Source organism: Stegostoma tigrinum, unplaced genomic scaffold (genome assembly GCF_030684315.1).
Source record: "Stegostoma tigrinum isolate sSteTig4 unplaced genomic scaffold, sSteTig4.hap1 scaffold_57, whole genome shotgun sequence".
NCBI lineage: Eukaryota > Metazoa > Chordata > Chondrichthyes > Orectolobiformes > Stegostomatidae > Stegostoma > Stegostoma tigrinum.
The window spans coordinates 2,257,246-2,276,089 of NW_026728505.1; the positions used below are offsets into that span (position 1 = coordinate 2,257,246).

The following is an 18,844-nucleotide window of genomic DNA, read 5'->3' on the forward strand; positions in this document are numbered from 1 at the left end:
TCATTCTCTTGACTAGGAGCAGTAAGACAACATTTGAAGACCTTTCAAACAATGAAGAAGATAACTTTATAGCAAGTAGAGAGCTGCTAATGGAGGTAAGGTGTTGCACTTGGCCCAGTGTGACTATATTCAGGGCATGATCAATAGTTTATAGTAAAATATCTGCAATGAACTCAGTTGGTGACTGAATGCGTACAGATTCTGTCAATCAATACTGCAACAGGAGTATATGTATTGCAGTCCAGGTGGTCTGGCTTGGCTCAAGTCTTCCAAGATTGTTTTGTCATGATTCTTATAATTGCTGATGATATTGCAGTTAACATTTTAATCGACATCTAATTTGGTTATACTGCAGTGATGCAGCCTTCATAGATTATCTTTCTCAGTGTTCATTATCTTGGAAATTTGAACTGAAGCAATGTCTATGATGCAGTAATGCAGCCTTCATAGATTATCTTTCTCAGTGTTCATTATCTTGGAAATTTGAACTGAAGCAATGTATATGATGCAGTGATGCAGCCTTCATAGATTACCTTTCTCAGTGTTCATGATCTTGGAAATTTGAACTGAAGCAATGTCTATGATGCAGTGATGCAGCCTTCATAGATTATCTTTCTCAGTGTTCATTATCTTGGAAATTTGAACTGAAGCAATGTCTAAAGTGCGATATGTGCCAATTTCTTTTTCTTTTGCTTTGTACACCTCAAGGGCCTTGTAATTAATAAAAGCCAAGGCAAAACATTAAGAGATTTAACTGGTTCTCATAAGTGTTTTTACTCAATTACCATGTCTTCCTTTTCTTGTTCTCTGCAGTCAGAACTATTTGCTGCGTAGGAATGGAGAGATATTCATATCTCTTTGTTCAGTATTTCAGACATCAACTATCTAGTTTCAACTAGCTTGGATGAAAACTGACAAGTTTCTAGCCATTCCTCCTCACTCCTTTTATCATGCTCTTTGTCCACTCATTTTGCTCCTGAATTTGACAAAATAACAGAATAATTGGTCAGATATAAATATTTTGGTGCCACTTTACCAAACTAGTTGTCCAGCTCAGAAAATAGTCAACGTTTTCTTATTCTCTAAATCATTCTTAGATGGAATTGAAACACTTTTAAGCTGGTATTTGAAGAGGGAGAAATGCAGTAATCATGCTAGCATGTTGTCAGTTTGACAGACACTCCATTTTTCAAACTGCTCAATGTTCTAGTTGCAGTGAACTATCTTTTTACATTGCTTTCCAGATGTTTGCCCCAGAATTTCTACTGCCCTGCTGTCACACTTTGTTTATTGTGTGTTGTGATTGGTGCACTGTACAGAATTTCAACATATTTTTCTGATCTAGATTGAATCTAAAAGTAGGTTTGCTTTTATAATCAAAAATGTGTGCTCTGCATGATGATTGTTTTTGTGGTGCAAAATTCTGTAAGTATACAGGGGAAAATGTGAGTTCATGATTGGACAGTTGTATAACTTCCATAAAGCTTTCTCCCAGATTATGCAGTGAATTACAGTGCATGGTTTGCTAATCTTTCAGCATCTTACACAAATGTGCTTTGGCAGTGGTGCAGGGCACCGCAATAGTTCTTGCTGTGTGTACATTAATGTTCAAGACACAAAAGCTCCAAGTGTGAACAGCAGGTTCACAGATGACACAAGAATTGGAGCGGTAGTAAGTAGCAAAATGCCTTAGTTTTGAGGCACACATTGTTCCAGCTGTGGCTCAACTAATGTTATTTACAGTTCCATCATTACCCCCTTGCTGTTATATTCAGGCAAGTATCCAATATTTTACCAACTTATCCACAGGTCCTCCTGCCTTCAAGAATATGTTTATGCACACACCAAAGTCCTTCTGATCCTCTGTCATCCAGACCCAAAACATCAACTTTCCTGCTCCTCTGAAGCAGCCTGGCCTGCTGTGTTCATCCAGCTCCACACCTTATTATCTCATTGAACATATATTCTCCTGACCTATTAGACCGCCAAAATGCTTCACCTCACACTTTTCTGGATTGAATTCTATTTGCCTCTGTTCAGGCCTTCTAACCAGCCCATATGCGTAACCCGAGAGACTAAGGCTTTTTGCTGTTCACAACCGTCCAATTCTTGTGTCATCTGTGAATCGGCTGTTCATACTTGGAGCTTTCGTGTCTTCAACATTAACGTACGCACAGTAAGAACTATTACTGTACCCTGTGGTATGCTGCTGGATGAAAGCATCAAGTTGCTGAAAAGCCCTTCAAAAATCACATTTACTTCCTGCCGCAAACCCAATTTTGGCTCCAATTTGCCAATTCGATGTATCTCCTAGGCTCTTCGGTTCTGAACCAACCCACCATCTGAGACCATTAAATTATTTCTTCGGGTAAGAGAGGTGTCTAATGAAAAGACCTTGAGAAGAATTATATTCTTGAGTTTAGAAAAAAATGACGTTTAAACTTGTTGAGACAAAGTTTTGGAGATCTGGTGAGGTAAATTGTTTTTATCTTCAAGCGAAATTGCACGTTACGTAGAAAATTTCCAATCTCCAAATGATGAGGTTACACAAATATTGAGTTTGGTTTCCAGTTCACAGATGAGGGATCAAACGTTGAACTTGCCTGGCCTTTATAGATCTAACGTTGCATTCCACTGTATAACTGTCTGAAATTTTGAGTCCTAAATTTTGATTCTAAATAGATTTAGTTGTATGATCAAGGGAATAAATAAGACATGGAGTAGTAATTTTGAGAAATAGGACAATGAGTTCACAATGGATTAAACAAATTCACCTCTCTTTTTCTAGGATATCGTTCAGGGAATTGTGCCGTACCTGGGAACTTTCTTAACAGAATTTTCAGCGCTGGATTCGGCTTTCCCGAATTACCATTCAGTAAGTCTCTCTTACAAGATTTGGATTCCTTATTTGCTGATGAGCGCTATTATTATGGTTTCATTGCAAGCTGCTTGTAGATGAGAATCAAAGCAATAAAAAAAATGAATGAGTTTGATTAATAATCCCAATCAGAATAATTTGATGCTTTGTGCTGTGAATCAAACAATTTGTAAACAAAGGAACATGCAAATCACTTTGCAGTTAATTGAATATGGGTTTAGTTTTTCAAAAGGTTGGATAAATTGCACATCATTTTTATTCTGTACAGGTAAATTGGTTACCTGGATGTCACTACCTTTTGAGCAGTTGAACAGCTGAGAATGTCTTCAGCTTGGTACTGACCTACTTGACTGGAGCAAAGGGCTCTATGTAGTGTCCAAGATATGACCTGGTGGTATGACAGATCATTTGTGATTGGCCTTTGACGATATACTAAAATGGAACCAAGTTTACAGAACTTGTATTTCACTTCTGATCTTTTAAATTTCATGATCTTGTTGTACTGTTTGACCTTTGTACATTTGAATTAATTTTCTTTGTCCTTGTCTATCTCTTACAGAATGGCTTGATCAACTTTGACAAGAGACAAAAAGTGAGTACTGAAAATTGCACTGTACAAAATGTTTGGAATTGTATGAAAGGGGAAAAGCATGCTTTTCAATCTTGTGCTGCTTTATTTGCTTGATGGGGGTGTAGGGGGAGTCCCCAACAGCATCCTAAATGTATATGGTCACTAATAAATCCAATAAAGAATTAAGGAGATGCTTTGTTACTCAGAGCAGCCAGAATGCAGAAGCTGCTGCTACCAGGACTCGTTGAGAGGATGAGCACAGATGTATTTGAGAGAAAGTTAGATGTCAGAAAGGACACAGCGGCATATTTAGAGTTTGAAGCAAGGTGGGAGAGGTGTATAGATCAGCATGGAGCAGTTCAGTCAAATAGCCTGCTTTTGCGCTGCTAATGTGCTGCAATTTACCTTTGAACAGTCACAGCCACGCACAGGATATGCTAGGCGTTATGTGTATGAAGATGTTGTTCAATTAATCTCAGTGTCATGGAAGCTATTTCATTATTGAAGACACTGGATAAACAATCTCTCCATATTAGTATTTTCCTTTAGATGAGAGACATCATTTCGTCATGGGATGTCAGAAATTGAGGGAGTGCACCTGTTTGGATTCTCACTGACTGGGCAGTATGTTTTACTCCATATTTCTGAATTTGGTAATACCAAATTCTCAAACATCCCTGTTGTCATGGCTACTGTTGAGGGTATCATCAAATCCCTATAGTGTGGAAACAGGCCATGCGGCCCAACAAGTTCATAGGGCCACTCTGAAGAGGGTCCCACCCAGACCCATTCCCCATGTGTAATTCACTGAAGCTAAATATCCCTGGGCACTACGGGCAATTTAGCGTGGGCAATCCACCTAACATGCACATCTTTGGACCTTGGGAGGAAACCAGAGCACCCAGAGATAACCCACTCAGATTGTATTTTCATCTTGTACTGCAACATTCAGCAGGCAACCTGAGAATATGAATTTGAGAGGAATTTGACCTTATGGCAAACAATGAATTCTTGCTTACAGAGCTGTAACTTGAGGTCCCTATGAATAGAATAGGTTCCGATCAGAAGCAGCTGATGCTGAATTTGCCAAACTGGGCCATGTGATGTAAAATCAGCTGGGTGGCAAAATAGGCATCCAACGCTGTGTGACTCCAATTCACCAGCTCGGAATGTAATCTGTCAAATGGCCCGCCATTTGTCGTGGCTGATGTGGATGTAGTGAAGTGTTTCTTTTCACTGACCTGTTGAAAACTGGCTGGCACTTTACAACTTGGCAGTAACATGTTGTCAGAGTTTGACTTAGAAAGGTCTGCCCCTTTTTACATGTCAAATTGTGACAAGATTCAACCAAGAAGCCACTGTGGTTGAAAGAAAATAGTCCAGTAACTTCGAGCTGCTCATGGTCCATTCAATTTCATGGTGGTGCAACCTTGAAAAATTAACTCAACATTTTCACCGTCTGTCTTGGCATCAGTTACTATAGATCAGCCACTTATTTTGTACTTGGCAGACTTCCTTTTGCTTGGATGAATGATCTTTCATAACATTTCTTGTCTTCACCCTAAATCAGCTTATGGTTCTTAAGTGAATCATTTTTTAAAATAATCCATCTTTGAAGCACTGTTTTGGGAATTAGTGTCCTGAAACCATCCTGGATAATCTGTACAGAAATTTATCCTTGAAAAGTCACATTTGTGTCATTTATTTCCAAAGCAGAAATATTTTTGTGACATGATGTACTGTGCACTTTGAATAAAGTTATCGATGCTGTTCAAAATACCACAGACTAGGATTTAGCAGGAGCAATTATAGCAGTTTAAACTTGCCTTAACAGCTCATTATTTATTTGTGTTCTTTCAGGAATATGAAATAATTTTGGGTATCAAATCCCTGCAGTTTGCTTGCTCATCTTACACCCTTCGTCCAAACGAGAATTTTCTAGACTTGTTCTTTATGCAACAATACTTAAGTGAGGATAGCGAGTACGTAACTGGTATTGTAGGAGTGTGCAGGTAAAACAGTTAAGGGTTGTGTGTGAAATCTTCTCTCGTTATAATTGCTGTTTAATGCTAGTGAGCTGCCAGATTGTTTACTGTCTTCCTTTTCCTTGGTTTCAAAGTTTTGACAATGAATTCTGACCTATGAGGATAAAGCCAGTTGCTCAATGAATCAATTCTGTTGTGTTGCATCAAAATGCGTTTCATTGGTATATAATAGTGCAGAGTATACTATCACGAAGCCAATGATTGCAGGAAAATGCAAAAAACTTGATGAGTGACCAATTTTAGCAACATGTCCAAGAGCTCCTATTGTGGGTGCACCTACAAATCCAGATGTAAATTGTACCAGTTTTGAGAAATGTTTCTTTTCCTTCCAATTTCTTTTCAAACACATAATCCTATTACTAACATAAAATTAACAATAACCCTACACAATTGGTCAGCATTTTAAAGTATCTTTCAATGGTTGCCTAAAAACATCATTCCCTCATCTCGAAATAGCCACAGTATATTTTTAATAATGCAACCAAAAATAATCTCCAACTGAAAAACAAAACACTTTGCCATTCCTGGACCAGAGTTGATAAAGGAACCAGATTATAGATCACTGAAACTATTTTTTAGTTTTGACAGAGCAGGCTTTGTAATAATTACATTGTTTGAAAACAGTTTGCTTCTTCATAAATTGATGGGCAGAAGTTCTTATTTAAAATGTACCTGATGTAGCAATTTACATTCCTGCTTTGAAAATCAAAGCTCACTATTAAGCCCATCCTCAGGCTATGGATGACCATGTGCAGCAAGTACCTGGCATTATCGTCAGTTCCATCAGTGGCACAGTCAGTATTGGGCCAACTTCAAACATGGTATTTATTTATAACAGTAATTACAAAATGTTACCGAAATTCACTTTGCATGGATCATAAGTTATATTTAAAGTTCTTTTGGACCTCTCGGATAGTTTGGTTGATTTTCGGACGGTTTGTCTGAAAATATCAGCAACAGAAAGTCTGGTCAAGAGATATACTCCTCATTTTACTACCTCCGAGATGTGGCATGTGGTGTTTTAGTCACCTGAAGTGACTGATTCATGACTACCTTTCATTGCTTGACATTGTCTGTACATTCACATGACAGTGTGGATGAGGCCCAGAGAAACTCCTGTATAACTTTACAACCTATTGTATCACCTTTGGCACTGGAAGTTTGATTCTCATGTTTTCCAGTTAACTTTTTTCAAGCCCAGTCCTTGTTAATTTTTTCTGTACCTGCTGTAGAAGTTCGAGCATTTTGTTCAATTCCACGTGTTCTGCAAAAAGACTGAGGGGGTTATCGTCTTGGTAAAAAATTAAGCAAAGGAACCGCAGATGCTGGGAATCAAAAACACAAAGAGAAATTGCTGAAAACATTCAGCAGGTCTGGCAGCATCTGTGGAAAGAAAGCAGAGTTATCCTTCGGGTCTGGTGACATTTCTTCAGAACTCTTATTGTCTTGATCTGCTGTTCATAAAGCAGAAAAGATCGATGTGCCTACAGTGAGAACTTTTGTCGCTCACTACTCAAAGTAATGTTCAGTGTTCTCCTGCCTGAAAACACGTGCCTTTTGCAAACAAAATTATCATTCTGCAATTTCAAATCTATGTAAATGATTGATTTTGCCATAAATAATAAGAATATTGAACAAAAGCGTCTGATTCTTTTTAAATGAATCTTGTCTGAAAATGTTTATTTGCCACCCTGCAGCTCCTCTGAACTCGAGAAACCGCCAAAGCTCAAAAAGAGTGTGTTTAAACGCCTCAGCTGGTAAGTATCCCATGTTAAGCAGCGCAAATATCTCATTATTTCCTTTATTATTGGGATGAATGGACAGAAAGGTAATTACATCTGTTCCTTGACACATAGAGACATTTGATGTATGGTCATTATTGCTTCATTGGAGTGAGATTTTTTAGTAACTGTTCGAGTAATTTGAAATGATGCAAGGAGTGGTGCTGTTATTCTCACCTCATGCATGTGTCTCGTGTAGACTGATTGATAGAGATTCTTTGCTATGACCATGAGTGTAGAATGTGGACCTGTGATGAGCTTGGTATTGCCTAGCGATTCTCATTTGTCCAGAGAAGTTTCTGCACCATGGCTAAATTTCACCGGAATAAATTTGTTTATGAGAGACAAGTAAGCAAAAAAGGTGTTACAGTGAATTAAATTTGCATATTTGTGGGCCTGTATAATGAAAACTAGCAATGTTTAACGATTTTGAGTGAAAAATCAGATTTGTGTTCTACTTTGTGGGTCAGCAGGCAGCAGAAATATCTTCTGTTGAAAAATTATCAGCCATGCTTCTCACATCTGAAGCTCCACCTCAAAATTACTGTCTCAATGGAGTCAAGTTAGGTAAAGGAGAAGCACACGAGATCTAGGCGTTCTTGTACATCAGTCAATGAAAGCAAGCGTGCAGGTACAGCAGGTAGTGAAGAAAGCTAATAGCATGCTGGCCTTCATAACAAGAGGAATTGAGTATAGGAGCAAAGAGGTCCTTCTGCAGCTGTACAGGGTCCTAGTGAGACTGCATCTGGAGTATTGTGTGCAGTTTTGGTCTCCCAATTTGAGGAAGGACATTCTTGCTATTGAGGGAGTGCAGCGTAGGTTCTCAAGGTCAATTCCCAGAATGGCGGGACTATCATATGTTGAAAGATTGGAGCGACTGGACTTGGAGACTTGAGTTTAGAAGGATGAGAGGGGATCTGATTGAGACGTATAAGATTATTAAGGGATTGGACACTGTGGAGGCAGGAAGCATGTTTCCGCTGATGGGTGAGTCCAGGACCAGAAGACACAGTTTAAAAATGAGGGGAAGGCCATTTAGAACAGAGTTGAGGAAAAACGTCTTCACCCAGAGAGTGGTGGATATATGGAATGCTCTTCCCCAGAAGGCAGTGGAGGCCAACTCTCTGGATGCTTTCAAGAAAGAGATAAACAGAGCTCTTAAAGATAGTGGAATCAAGGGTTATGGGGATAAGGCAGGAACAGGATACTGATTGTGGATGATCAGCCATGATCATAATGAATGGTGGTGCTGGCTCGAAGGGCCGAATGGCCTACTCCAGCACCTATTGTCTATTGTCTATAAAACTCAAATCTCTTTCCATGTAGGTGACATGAAAGTATGTGTTTGTGTTGTTGTGCATACATGTGTAAAGACTCCAAAGTTATTGTTTTTGATAATTTTCCTGAGTTGGGGATATTATCTTATATTTCTGTTCAATAGCACTGACCAGAACTCAGCAAAGTCAGATTTTCCACCACCTACCCGTGTAGAGTTTCAGAGCAGCAAAACCATGCCTTGTTGCTGTGTTGTGCCTTGCAGTGATCTGGACTGTGACATGTGACTATTGTTATATAGAAACCAAGAAAGAGAAGGGAAACACTTATTCACTTCCTAGGATATCTTCTCTTTACATGAGTGTGGATGTTACATGGATGTGATTTAGGCTTCCATGGCTTAATTGTGATTCTCGAAGTGCAGGCAATCAACGTTGCAGCATTAGTGTGCAATCTCACATTTCAGCAGCCACCTGCTCTTGCTCCCTGCACTATTTAATGCCTAATATACCAACAATCGGGATTTTCAGTGTAGGAATTTTTTTGTCATGCCATCTGCTGTACTTCTTTTGGGAGTTTTGGAAAATTTTCGATGTTAATTATGCAATATAAATGCAAATTGCTGAATAGAAATCCTAACGTTTGCAGTACCAATATACTGAAGGCCAAATTCAGAGCTCACTGTCCTACCTTACAAAGTGTTGTATACAGTTTTCTATCAATTATCAATGGTGTTACTTTGTTTTACGTTTTATTTTTAATAAACTGCAGCTTTCAGGATGAAATTACATACACATTAGCATGTGGCCAGGTTGGGGGAAATTTTCCACCCTGTGGGTATTCAAATCCACATTTTGCCTTTCATGAGATTGAAGTTGATAGCAGGTTGAACAAACACTGCAAAAAGCCCAGATTCTTGTGCCATTGGAATATGCAAACATTGTAACCTATTCATATACTCCCTAACGATGAGACAATGTAACGGTGTTCAATACTAGTAATGCGAGCTCTTGGTATGAGTGTGCCACTATTAATTTCTCACAGGTCAAATGTGGCGCGCATCAAACTCCTGGTACTCTCATCATCAATATACCTTCATTCTAGTTTAATTTTTTTTAAACAGTTTCTCTAGAATGCAATGACATTTTCATGTTTGTTGTGTCCCCTTTCCCTTGTGCAGCCTGTTTTCAAAGAGAGGTGTTAAAATACACAACACTCAAACTAAAAGCTCTGAGCAGCGAGCATCCCTTCAGAATGAGGATTCAGACGACAGCATTACCGCAGCCAGCATTTTATCCGATTCCAGCCACTTGGAAATGGAAGAGCCGAGCACTTCGCAAAAAGCGCCGGAAAAGGTGAGACAGTGAGGCACTCATCACGTAAAATATGTTGTTCTTGGAGACTCTGGTTTGTCTAATAATGTCCAGACACTTTTTTTCTTCTTTCTTTCCTTCCTTTCTTCTGCCTTCCTGCCGTCTTATTATCCTGACTACACTTTGGCAGTCAAGAGGATACAAGGGTACTCAGTGATACCGTCCCAGCCATTGGAGCTGGATGGCTGCCTAGCCAATCTCCTTCGCCTTTCTTTTAAGAGCTATTAGCCGAATAGCCATTTTGATGTTTCAGCCAGACTGAAATCCTTAATGTGAATGCCATTCCACCAAGCATCTTCATAACTGGCTGCTGCCAGCAATTTTCCATCCCAGGTCCCACTTGCCAAAGTTGGGTTACTTGCTTTCAGAACGAAGGCAAGACAGCTGTGCAATTCCCAGCCAAATTCAACCTTTGTGCTGGTTACTGAAGCATTTGATTCCAGAAAAGGTATTATTCGCTCACGAAGTGAGAGCTGATTTTATTTGTTTTTTTTTGAGTTGTGCTGTTGGCTTTGTTTTGCTTAGATATTTTATATGATTTTATACTAATAGCCAAAATATTTCATCTTTAATTATTCACAGCATGTTTAATTTCTACACAGTAAATTTTAGTGCATGGGGTACATCTGTCGCAGCTTGAAGCGCACTGCCCACAAAAACAGTATTTAGAGTATGTTGGATAAGTCTTGATCCAGCAATTGCAACAAAGTAATGCAGCTCTCTGCATGGAGTCCTCGTGACTGCACGTTTTGTTTTTCATCAATATTTGGGCTTTGAGCTGTTGATTAGTGCGTTCTCTGCTGAAGACCATTGTATCTTGGGAGATTATCAAAGTTGTGTTATGGTTATTGTTTACAGAATATGTCGAGGACTTGTCCCAGGGATATTTTCATAATGTATTCCCCTAAGAATTGGGCTAAGTATTATTAGGTCCCATTTAGGTGTTTTGGAGTGGTATTTCTTTGTTTCAAAATACCCTCTTCCTTTTTATGGATTCTCCTGTTTAGTGTTGTGACTCCCTGTATGTTAATCATAAACTGAGAGCTGCAGTGACTTGGATGATTTCACTTCTGGTTTCTTTAGTTCTCTGCTGTATGTGGTTTGCTGCTGCTGTCTGTCTTTCTTTCTGCCAGTGGTGCTGTGCCGCACACATTCTGACCTGCACAATGCACTGGTTGGCCCATTCGCAGTCACCTGCAATTCATAAATGTGTTTTAACTTCAAACAGTGTAGTTGTATTCAAGATTTCTGTGCGTAGCAGGGTGAAGTGGGCAAATAAATATTTATGTAAGCATGTTCACATACTGAGTGCAAACTGAAACCCCAAAGGGTTTATCTGACAAACTTAGAATTGAAGCACCAGTTTACATGGTCAAGTGAAATGACCACAATGTTATTGTGCCGAAGGAAACTAATTAGTAATTTATGGGCATGCTAAGTACTGAATTGTTGATGTTGACTGAACAGCTAGTAAACACAAGCGGGAGTATAATTCCTCAGAAGTGATCTTTACGGGTAGAGGAAAGAACTGCAAGTTAAATATTTCACAAGACAGCAACGACCAAGAATTCATGTGCAACTTCATGTTCTTGCAATTAAGCTGTCCTGCGCAGAATGCCTTCACCTTTGTGGGCAGCAGGAGAGCATATTTTGTGTCATAATAAATATAACTGGAAAGGGGGAAGTATCTAATATGCAACAATTGACAAACGTTTTCTTAAACAAAATAATTATTCCACAGCCATTAAAATCCGTGGATCCTGCCTCCTCTGGAGGTTTATCCAACAGTGGTGCATCAGCAAAACCAAATTATGACACAGCCAAGTCTGGGAGGCGTGCAGGTTTGGGCAGCTGCTGGTGTGCAACACGTCGGAGGGACAACCGCCAGAATGAGAAAAGCTGCCTCATCCGAGTCAGATTAGAGGAGGACAGAGCACAAGAATTCAAAACTATTTTGGTAAGTCCCTGGACTGTTTGCTGTCGTCATGCTCGGTCCAAATAATTGCCATTGCTCTCTGCCAGTATCGCAAGAGGAATTTTTATCCCAATTATTTGTTGCCATGCAGTCATATTCAGTGTGTATTTTCCACATTGCTGAAGCCTTTTTTGCTCTATGAGAGTGCTTTGACCATCATTTTGATCCTGTTTTGTAATGCAGTAGCAATGTTTAGGTTTTAGGCCTGAACACATTTTCCTTGCATTTCTCCTTTAAGTGTACATGGCAAGGTGCAGCACTCTGTTGCCCCATTTTGGGGACTGGCTGATAACTATTGAAGAGGAAATATCACAAATTAACACGCACCATTAACTGTACAATAAATCAGCAAGGAGGTACCAGATCTTCAGTTAGCTGACCACAGGCACTTTGGTCCATCTGTAAGCCAATCGAGTAATACTAACAGAGATATTGAATATTTCTTTCCTGGCTTTGGCTCATGTGAAATTTAAAAGGCTGGTGCATGGAAGAAAGCACATCAAAAATGGGTTGGAGAAAAACATAGAACATTACAGCACAGTACAGGCCCTTCGGCCTTCGATGTTGTGCCGACCTGTCATACCAATCTGAAGCCAATCTAACCTACACTATTCCATGTACATCCATATGCTTGTTCAATGATGACTTAAATGTACCTAAAGTTGGTGAATCTACTACCGTTGCAGGCAAAGCGTTCCAATAGCAAGAGTGCAATCCAAAACAGAATAATTGCCTACTGGCTAGTTCAGGGAAGCCGAAGGAATATTGGCCAAATTAGAAGGCACATAGATTGTTATGTTTGGTCATGCATTTTCCTTGACAGGATCAGTCGTACTCTGATTGTGCCTCCACAGAGGTCAGTGTGATGTGTGGAAATTGCTTCTAGTGTTTAAATATTGTTAACAAACAGCGCCTCTTTACTCTGGTGAAGAGAACATTTGTTAGCTTGTCAGTGAGTTGGAGATGGGGCAGAACCAGCCGAAGATCTGAGGCAGAATTTGGATAAGCAAATGGCAAACAGCTTGTTTAAATTGAACATCTATGAAACACAGAAAACAAAATTCTCAGCCAAAATGATGAAAATGTCTCCTGATGAATGTGCAACAAATTGTTGCCAACTAATACAGTCATGAGAGGCCAACTAGAGAATCGTGGAATGTTATCACAAAGCAAAAAAAAGCTTGACTTATTGTGTCTGTGTTAAATCTCAGTAAGAAGTAGCCTAATTCGCCACCCATCTCCCCCACCACAACCACCATTGCCCTTTTTAGCCCTGCCCTGCAAATTTTGCTCCATGTAATTATTCAGTCGTCTTATGAAAGTAATTTAATCTGCTTTAACCACCTATTCGTACATTGCGGTTTGGAAAAAGCAGGATTCTTTTTTGTTTTTGCTTTGTCTCCCCACCAATTACCTTAGATTTTGACCTTGGTACATAGTGTCAGAAGGACCAGTGAACAGTTTCCCTCATTTACTTTAGTTAGCCTGAGCAAATGACTGTTCTTCATGATTCTATGTTCTAATCCTCACCCAATTTTGAGTCTATACTGCCACTGCCCATTTCATTCCACAGGCTTCAATTTTGCTTGCACACTTGTGTGGCACTTCTTCGAACATAATTTAGAAAATCCAATTTATCACCAATGAATCACTAAAATTAGTGATTAATCATTTAAAGTCTGAGCATACAGAGTGGAAAAGGTATTGGTTATTCAAAAAAGATCACTTTTGGGGATGTTAGTTAATGTAAAATAACAAGGTGTCGCGCTGGATGAACAGTGCAGGCCAAGCAGCATCAGAGGAGCAGGAAGGCTGACATTTCAGGCCTAGACCCTTCTTTAGAAAGATAATGTAGTTCATCTAATCTCTAGTTGTGTAATATTTGACTCTACCACTTATAGAATTGTCGAGACGTACCGAACAAAATATCCCCCCAAACCTTTCCTATTTATGTACTTATTCAAATGTCTTTTAAACATTGTAATTGTGTCTGCATCTGCCACTTCCTCAGGAATTTAATTCCACTACATTTTTTGGATTTTTCAGATTTGCTATCCATTAATATATTTAATATGATCTTTGCTTTAGACTGGGTGGCAAAAGTAATTTTTTTAGCCATGAACTATAGCAAAATTAAAGTAGAATTAAGTGTGAGTTTACTCAACCAGAAAACATTGCAGTTCTCCAGAAGAAACAGAAAATTTGCTGGTGCATTTCATCTTCCAGGTCATTGCTCAAATTTGAGCTGAGAAAAGCAATCTCCAAATATAACACAGAATTAAACAAAAGCAGACAATTGCCCAAAAAACTGGTCTTCTCAATATCATAAGGTGAGCAGTGGAAATTGCTTCAATTTAAGTTAAATCTATTTCTGAACAGCATAACCACTGCAAGGGAATTGATATTTTCTTTTGATTTCACCAAAAAGCTGCAGATATCTAAATTTGTATCATTGAACATATCCAAGCATGTTCAGCAGGATTCAAGTCTGAGGAATGTAAAGCCAATAAACAACTAATATCTGCACCTAATAAAAGCAAATTATTTCATCAGATTGCCCTAAAGCCAAATCAGAACAAAGAATCACAAATGCTGGAAATCAGAAACTGCTGGAAAAGCACAGCAGCAGTAGCAGCACTTGTAGAGAGAAGTCAGGGTTAGTGTTTGGAGTCCAGTAGCCCTTTTGTAAAACTACCTAAAGCCATATTGAGCGAAGGATGTACATCAGGATTTGGGTGTGGCATTAAATCCTGAATTATTTGCATTGTTAGCACATTGTTCTGCTTTGTTCATTCTTATTTTAACTGGTTATTCCAAAATAAATGTTTCCTGTTGCTGAAATTAATCTGTTCTTCCCCTCTTTTTGGCCCGTGGCTGAGAGACCAGAAACATGGATGGGGTCACTGCTGTCAAGTTGCTAATCTGTCGCAACCCTCCCCCAACCATTTCCTGGTGAAAAGTAGAAACGAGGTCTCATGGGTTTAATTCTGCTGTGGTTTAAAACTTGCCATCCAGGCTGTGTTAAGCAGAATGCCTTATGAAAATGAAGTGTCCCAATGCCTTTGCAGCATGCTATCCCTGTCAGATTTCACAGAAAAGAAAAATCAGTTCCCTGGATGTAAGTCTCACTGACAAAGCTGGAATTTATTCTGCATCCATCATAGCCCTCAGAAAATGGCCATTCACTGGATCACTAACTCGTGTTTGATTTAGGTGCCCTCAGTGGTGTTAGTTTCAAGATTCCAACACAATGCTGAAGGAGCGGATAGCTTTTCTCAGTGTTTTCACGTTGAACACACTGCACCTTTTTGTGTTTGATGCTGGTATCAGCAGAAGTGACCTTGTAGCTGCTGGGTCATTCGTGAATCAGTTGGGGTTTTGCATTGTTCTGTAGTAAGGAAAATCTGACATCTTTACCTGGGCTACTGTATGCTGACTCTTCACAGCCTCATATCTGGCCCAATAAAGCCACTGAATTGTACAAACTGTCATGAAGAAGGCATGTGCCATCGGACAGTGAGAGGTTTGAAATGGATTTTAGTCTTGACCAACAATGCTCATCCTGAGAATGGGTCTCAGATATAATGGTTTTCAGTTATTGAGTTTACCTAATTTGGTATAACTCCAAGATTTTCTCTTGTGTTTTGTAATACGTTCTGAATCCTTGCAGTACATTTGTTCTGTTCCTCCCAGCCATTGATATTTCCGTATCCAGGAAGCAGTTGGATCTGTGCACAATCAATATGATGAAAACACGTGTGAATAATAATGTGCTTTCCCTCTGCTTTTTCAGTGCTCATACTTCCGGCCAATGCCATCCTGTATTACGCAATGAACAAGGAAGTGAGTCACGACTTCATCCTGAGATTCACCGAAAGAAGATCTTCATGTCTATGCAAGTTTTAGCTGTAAGGAACATAATGTTTCATGGGACTCTGTTGGATCTAAAATCTCTGCTCAGTATCAAAAACCCTGCAATATATGAATAAATTACTTTGGCAGTGTTCTACTTTAAATTATTGGACAATTTGGAGAGAGTGACTTGACTTCAGACAATTGCTTAACATTAACTTTTGAGTCCAGTGCTTGTTTGTGCTTTTCAAACATCTTGCACATCAGCTATTTTTTCTGGAAGGCTGGAGAATTGAACCCTGCCACCGGTCTTCTATGAACATCACAGTCATGTATCAATTGGTTGGATGAGAAAAAGAATCGTTTACGTATCAATCTTGTTGACCAATTGTGATTGAATTTGCTTGGGTTCCTCAATGGTTGTTTGGTTAAAAAGCAAACCAGCCATTTGTTCAGCCAATGGCAGGATGATGAATACTTCAACTGAAGTGTTTGGTTTGGCCTTTAAACTCTTCAGCACTCCATTCCTGCCTTCAATATTTTTATTTCTCCAGTGGTTTAAACTAATTTGGACAGAATGCCATTGACATGCCTTCAACAAAGGGTAACTACAAGAAATAATAGAGTTGTTTATTACTGCCAGTCATATTGCACTTGTTTCAGACCTTAACTGTTTTTACTTAATGTTCAATTTTACAACAATTTAACATAAAATTATTGTGCCATAGTGGGACATATGAGTGAGACTGTGTGAGTGAGAGTCAGAGTAAGCGATGTGTGAGTGAGACTGTGAGTGTGTGTAAGAGTGAGACTGTGAAGTTAGAGTAAGACTGTATATGTGAGTGAGACTGAATGACAGTCAGTGTGAGACTGTGTGAGTGATGCTGAGAGTTTGTGTGAGTGGGTGTGAGAGAGTGGGACTGTACGAAGTCAGAGTGAGACTGTGAGTGAGACCATATGTGTGAGTGAGACTGTGAGAGAGAGAGTCAGAGTTAGATTGAGAGAGAGAGACCAGGGATTTGTATGTGAATGAAACTGTGCATTTGTGAGAGTGAGACCATATGTATGACTAAGAACATGTGTGAGTGAGAGAGTCTGAGTGGGACTGTGTGTGAGTGGGTCTGTGGGTGAGTGAGTGAGTCTGTGTGTCAGTGAGTCAGAGTGAGACTGAGAGAGAGAGAGAGTAGGAATTTGTATGTGAATGAGACCATGCATTTGTGAGAGTGAAAACGTGTGTGACTAAGAACATGTGTGTGAGTGAGAGAGTCTGAGTGGGCCCGTGTGTGAGTGGGCCTGTGTGTGAGTGAGTCAGAGTGAGACTGAGAGAGAAAGAGTAGGAATTTGTATGTGAATGAGACCGTGCATTTGTGAGAGTGAGGCCATGTGTGTGAATAAGAATGTGTGTGTGTGAGAGAGACTGAGGGAGACTGTGTGTGAGTGAGACTGTGTTAGTGAGACTGCGAGTGATCCGATGTGAGTGTGACTGTGAGTGAGAGTTTGAGTGACACAGTGAGATTAATTGAGAATGTATGATTGAGTGTGAGACTGAATATTAGTCAGACTGAATAAGATTGTGTGAGAATGTATGAGTGAGAGAGCATGTGTAATTGAGTGAGTTTGAACAAGACCATGTGTGATTGAGACTGTGAACTCAGAGTGAGATTGTGTATGAGTGAGGCTATGTGAATGTGAGAGGCAAGGTGTGTGAGAGTGAAATCGTGGGAAGTCAGAGTGATACTGTGTGTTTGAACCTCCAAGTAAGACCGTGTGAGGGTGAGACTATGTACGGGTGAGACTGCATGCGAGTGAGACAGCGTTATGAGTGAGACTGTGTGCGAGTGAGATTATGTACAGGTGAGATTGCGTGCGAGTGAGACTGTGCGCAGGTGAGACTCTGTGTGAGTGAGTCTCTGTGTGGGTGAGACTGTGCACTCAAATGAGACTGGCTAAGGTATCAGAGACAGCCTGTGTGAGTGAGACTGAGTTGGTGCGTGAGAGTCAAAATTGGGCATGTGTGTTATTGAGCCTGAGTTTGTGCGTGTGACACAATGTGAGTGTCTGTGTGGGAGGGAGTCAAACTACGTGTATGAGACTGTGTGAAGTGAGAATGAGACTGTATGTGTGAGACTGACACCATGTGTGTGAGTGAAAAAGTCAGAGTGAGACTGTGTATGCGTGTGACTGAAGCTGCAAAGTCAGCGTGATACTGTATGAGTGAGAGTGTGTGAGATTAGGTTGGATTCCCTACATTGTGGAAACAGGACCTTTGACCCCACAAGTCCACACTGCCCCTTGAAGCATCCCACCCAGACCCATCCCCCTACAACCCACACACCCCCGAACACTACGGGCAATTTAGCGTGGCCGATGCACCTCGCCTGCACATCTTTGGACTGTGGGAGGAAACCGGAGCACCCAGAGGAAACCCACGCAGACATGGGGAGAATGTACAAACTCCACACAGACACTCACCGGAGGCTGGAATCGAACCCGGGTCCCTGGCGCTGTGAGGCTGCAGTGCTAACCACTAAGACACCGTGCCACCCTTGAGATTGTGCTTGTGATACTGTGTGAGACTGAGTGTGAATAAGACTGTTTGAGAGTGTGAGGGAAGGGAGTCAGTCCATGTGTGTGAATGAGTCCATATTTGTGAGTGAAACTGAGTGTGAGTGAGGCTGCGTGAAGTGTGAGTCAGACTGACTGAGTGTGTGTGAGTGACTATAACAGGCTGAGTGAGACTATGTGTGTAAGTGTGAGACTGAATGAAACTGTCAGAGTGTAAGAGTGAGAGAGTGTGTGTATGAGAGGATATATCTGTAAAGTGCAAGCCATCTCAGGGGGAAAAAAAACTAACAAACTAACCATTTATCCAGACCATTAGGTGGGATGATGAGTACTTCAGCTGGCCTGTTTGGCTCGGTCTTTAAAGTCTCCAGCCAACCTTTTGTTTCCAGAGGCTTTAACTAATTCTGCATTAAAAACCCATTGATATGTTTTTAACTGACTGCAACTGCAAGAAATAACAGCATTGTTTATTATTGCCAGTGGTATTGCACTTGTTTGAGACTTTAATTAGTGCTCAGCTTTATAATGA

At 40.1% G+C, this 18,844-nt stretch overlaps 1 protein-coding gene across 1 annotated transcript in view; it reads left to right on the top strand.

The window, feature by feature from the left end:
- LOC132208893 (ral guanine nucleotide dissociation stimulator-like 1) overlaps positions 1-18,844 on the top strand; it is a 31,665-nt gene that overhangs the window by 12,069 nt on the left and 752 nt on the right. Inside the window, exons 7-14 of the mRNA XM_059644200.1 lie at positions 17-95; positions 2,789-2,875; positions 3,438-3,470; positions 5,310-5,461; positions 7,192-7,251; positions 9,731-9,905; positions 11,665-11,880; positions 15,692-15,806. Of these exons, the coding sequence (XP_059500183.1) occupies positions 17-95; positions 2,789-2,875; positions 3,438-3,470; positions 5,310-5,461; positions 7,192-7,251; positions 9,731-9,905; positions 11,665-11,880; positions 15,692-15,733 (844 nt within the window). The 3' untranslated portion in view covers positions 15,734-15,806. The remainder of the gene's footprint in view (positions 1-16; positions 96-2,788; positions 2,876-3,437; positions 3,471-5,309; positions 5,462-7,191; positions 7,252-9,730; positions 9,906-11,664; positions 11,881-15,691; positions 15,807-18,844) is intronic.